The sequence below is a fragment of the Photinus pyralis genome, unplaced genomic scaffold (genome assembly GCF_008802855.1).
Source record: "Photinus pyralis isolate 1611_PpyrPB1 unplaced genomic scaffold, Ppyr1.3 Ppyr1.4_LG7, whole genome shotgun sequence".
NCBI lineage: Eukaryota > Metazoa > Arthropoda > Insecta > Coleoptera > Lampyridae > Photinus > Photinus pyralis.
Window position 1 is genome coordinate 3,381,554 of NW_022170738.1, and position 3,188 is coordinate 3,384,741.

General features: G+C 39.3%; 1 protein-coding gene across 1 annotated transcript; it reads right to left on the minus strand.

Moving 5' to 3' along the window:
• Positions 1 to 1,034, minus strand: LOC116176289 (transmembrane emp24 domain-containing protein 6-like). The gene is made up of 3 exons (XM_031494780.1): positions 757 to 1,034; positions 446 to 709; positions 1 to 397 (listed from the first exon to the last, which is right to left on the minus strand). Exons 1-3 carry the CDS (start codon positions 973 to 975, stop codon positions 170 to 172), a joined length of 711 nt encoding a protein of 236 aa, XP_031350640.1. The 5' UTR covers positions 976 to 1,034; the 3' UTR covers positions 1 to 169.
• Positions 1,035 to 3,188: the final 2,154 nt, after the last annotated feature.

The following is a 3,188-nucleotide window of genomic DNA, read 5'->3' on the forward strand; positions in this document are numbered from 1 at the left end:
AAAAAATTTGTTTATTATATTTTTTACAAAGTTTATATACCTACTACCGTTACTTGACTTTTGAGGAACGTCGAATCCACAAACTGCCTACAACATAATATAAAATAGTAAAAAAAATTTCGTTTGTCTTTTACAATTATCACTTGAGACCATCGAATTGAGGTAACATTTAGATGCGTGACCTACTACTTCCCGATTTATTTTCGAATAACTTCCGCACGAAAAACACTTGCAAAGCGGTGGTACTAATTATAACCACAATTTGTATAAAGGACCATCTTAAGACGTACGAGTTGTTATCGTTAATCAAACTGAAATCACGCGACTCTTTCGCTCTCGTGTGATGCTGGTACATTAGCATGTCGTTTATGTTGCGCTCGACAGTTTTAAGCCCCGTCTAAAAATAAAGAGAGTGAACTTCAAGGCCAAAGCATTAAAATCTTACCGTAAAATTATCCATATTCATATTAATTTGCTCGACCTCTTTGGCGTACTTGTCCCACAAATCATATCTTACAACCGTTAGGTAAAGATTGACTAGCTTACTTGCGAAGCGCGAGAATTGATTGTCAAGACAGACAGAATAGTAACCGCCTACGGAACTTTGCTCCTGGTACTCTCCATTCGGTTTCCATTGGTAAGGGTGTACAATTTGCCCCGAGGGGTGTCTTATCGCGAAACCTGCCATTCCATCGCCCCCTCGAATGACCTAAACAAACACTGTAACATAGACAGACTAGGGTTTTACTTACTTACTTGATAGCTGGCGTAAAAGGTGGCCCCCGGATTAACATATTGATAATAACAATCTTCTTTGCCGGGGTCTACGTGCACTTTGTAGTCCATGGCAACAGCTGGAAGGTCTTCGTACCATGGTAGGTTTGGGGCGGTGCCTCTGCTAGTAGGTGGCAGGATGCAGAAAAGTAGTAAATAAATGGGAACACTAACGAACGTGGCAAAGTATCTCGCAATCATACTTGTAAACAGGTTATCATCTTCGTGTATGATGGGTTGCAGCCATTACGAAGACAACGATCACCTGTTGATTGCGACAATACAACATACAGGGTGCGGCGGAAGAATGTTGATCGTCGATATTAAAAAATGAGTACAACATCCAAGCGATTCTGTAGGATCGTTGTAGTTCTCATTCTCACCTTCCTGATAACACAGATTTAATAGTATATTTAAATCTGTGCTGATAAGTACTTTATCCCTAGGCGGAATATAATGCGAGGCAAGTTTTTAAAGTGAATACCGTTTGTAAATTACACCGTCGCAGCGCTGCGATCGGCATTATGCCAACCGTTCAAAACCACATGCCACGAATAGTTACAAAATTAGGACTTAACTTCCCTCTCGTAGTTTTCCAACAAAAAAAAGAGAATAGACCTTTTTCTTATTGGCTAAAAAAATCAACTCATCGCGCTTCTGCACTGGAATACTATATTAAATAAATTTATATTAAATAATAAATAAAATCGAAGACTGCTTTCATCTACAGCCCTTTATAATAACAGCAAAAACAAATACTATTTTTGTTTCAAAAATCTGCGATAAAAAATTAGGTGAACACTTTTTTATTTAAACCAGCTTAACGCTTTCTTAACCAAATAATACAAAACGGTTAAATATGACCGTTACTGGATCGTGCAACTCGAACTCTCGAAGTGCGGACTACAGACTACTTTAGTACCTACGCCAAAATGGTCAAAAGGACGTTCGATACCAAATCCGAGTCTACGAGCAAAGTAATCTAATTTTGAAGTCAAAACGACGGATGTTTCGCGCACTTTTGAAATCTCTCGGTGACAATCGACTGGATAGCACGAATAGGTTCTACGCTGTGTATAGGTACTAATTTTACGTATTGGGAATTGAATAAAATGCAGGATTTGTGCGTAAACAAAGATAGGAGCAAATAAAATATATATCGCACACAGCAAGATGATAGAAAAACCTTTTATGGACAAAAAACCGGATATAACCCATACAAATACAGGTGGTGGACTTACAGTTTTTTAACCTCTCGACGCAAACGCTATCGTGACTTAACGCGCATTGTCCCACAGCTCTCTATCAACAACCCATTCTGAGACGCACAAATAAAACTCATTTGTTAGCCACTCAGATTGCTTGACAGGCATAAATCAAATACGCGTGGAGTGAAAATTCAGCCGATCTCACGCGTCGTAGCAAACTCGTTCACGGCGGATCAGGCTTTTGCAGAATCGTTACATGACTGCTATTCATCGCCGATTAGTAAAGTTTATGGGGAAAGCATTATGAGTGAAAGAATTGCCTGGAAATATATTCAGGTCAATCACGATTAGGAACTAAGTGGGCGCCCTTCAGCCGTTAACTCATTTCCCACAATCTCATTCACAAAGTGAACTGTAGAGTGTAAGTGAATAGACTATTCACTACTGTAAAGATTCGTTCAGTCTCAAAGAAATTGTCGAACGGTGCTAAAGTTCCCACAGAATTGTAATGATTTTAAGGGCCCCTGCTTTTGGGACTGCCGTTTTGACTTATCCTATACTTACCTACACTTTCCAAGTCTGGAGAAAATTACAACTTATAAGCAGACCCGTTTAACTTCCATGGCGAAATATTGAACGTTTAACACGAATTTCAAATCTCGGTAGCAATCGGTTCGGACTGGATAGCACGAATAGGCTCCTATGTTGTGTTCATTGAATGCTATACTTACTGGAAAGGGCGCAACGTTGTGCTACAAGCGAGGCATTTTTGTGGTTATGCAACCCGCAACGTAGTATTACTATCTTTGTTTAGCATACATAGAACCACCATATAGTCTATCTTTTTCTTGCGCCCCCTATCCGTGGTAGTATTGCTATCTTTGTTTAATATACATCATACATATGGAACCACCCACGATACACTTACATACGGTATGCTCATTATTTTTCTCAAACGCGTTTTCTACTGCGCATTACGTCACCTGCGAACATGTGGCGCCAAAATTCAAATGTTTACGCCAGGACCGATCTAGTAGTACACATGTCACGCGTGACAGTTTTGCAACTTATAAGTATCTTGTATCTACGAGGTTTAGCCGTTAATTTGTTGATAGCTAATTAATCATTAGTGAAATTTCCAAAATGCCAGGTTCTGTAGTGGCTCAATGGGGCAATTCTAATAGAAAAACAAAACGAACGGAAATA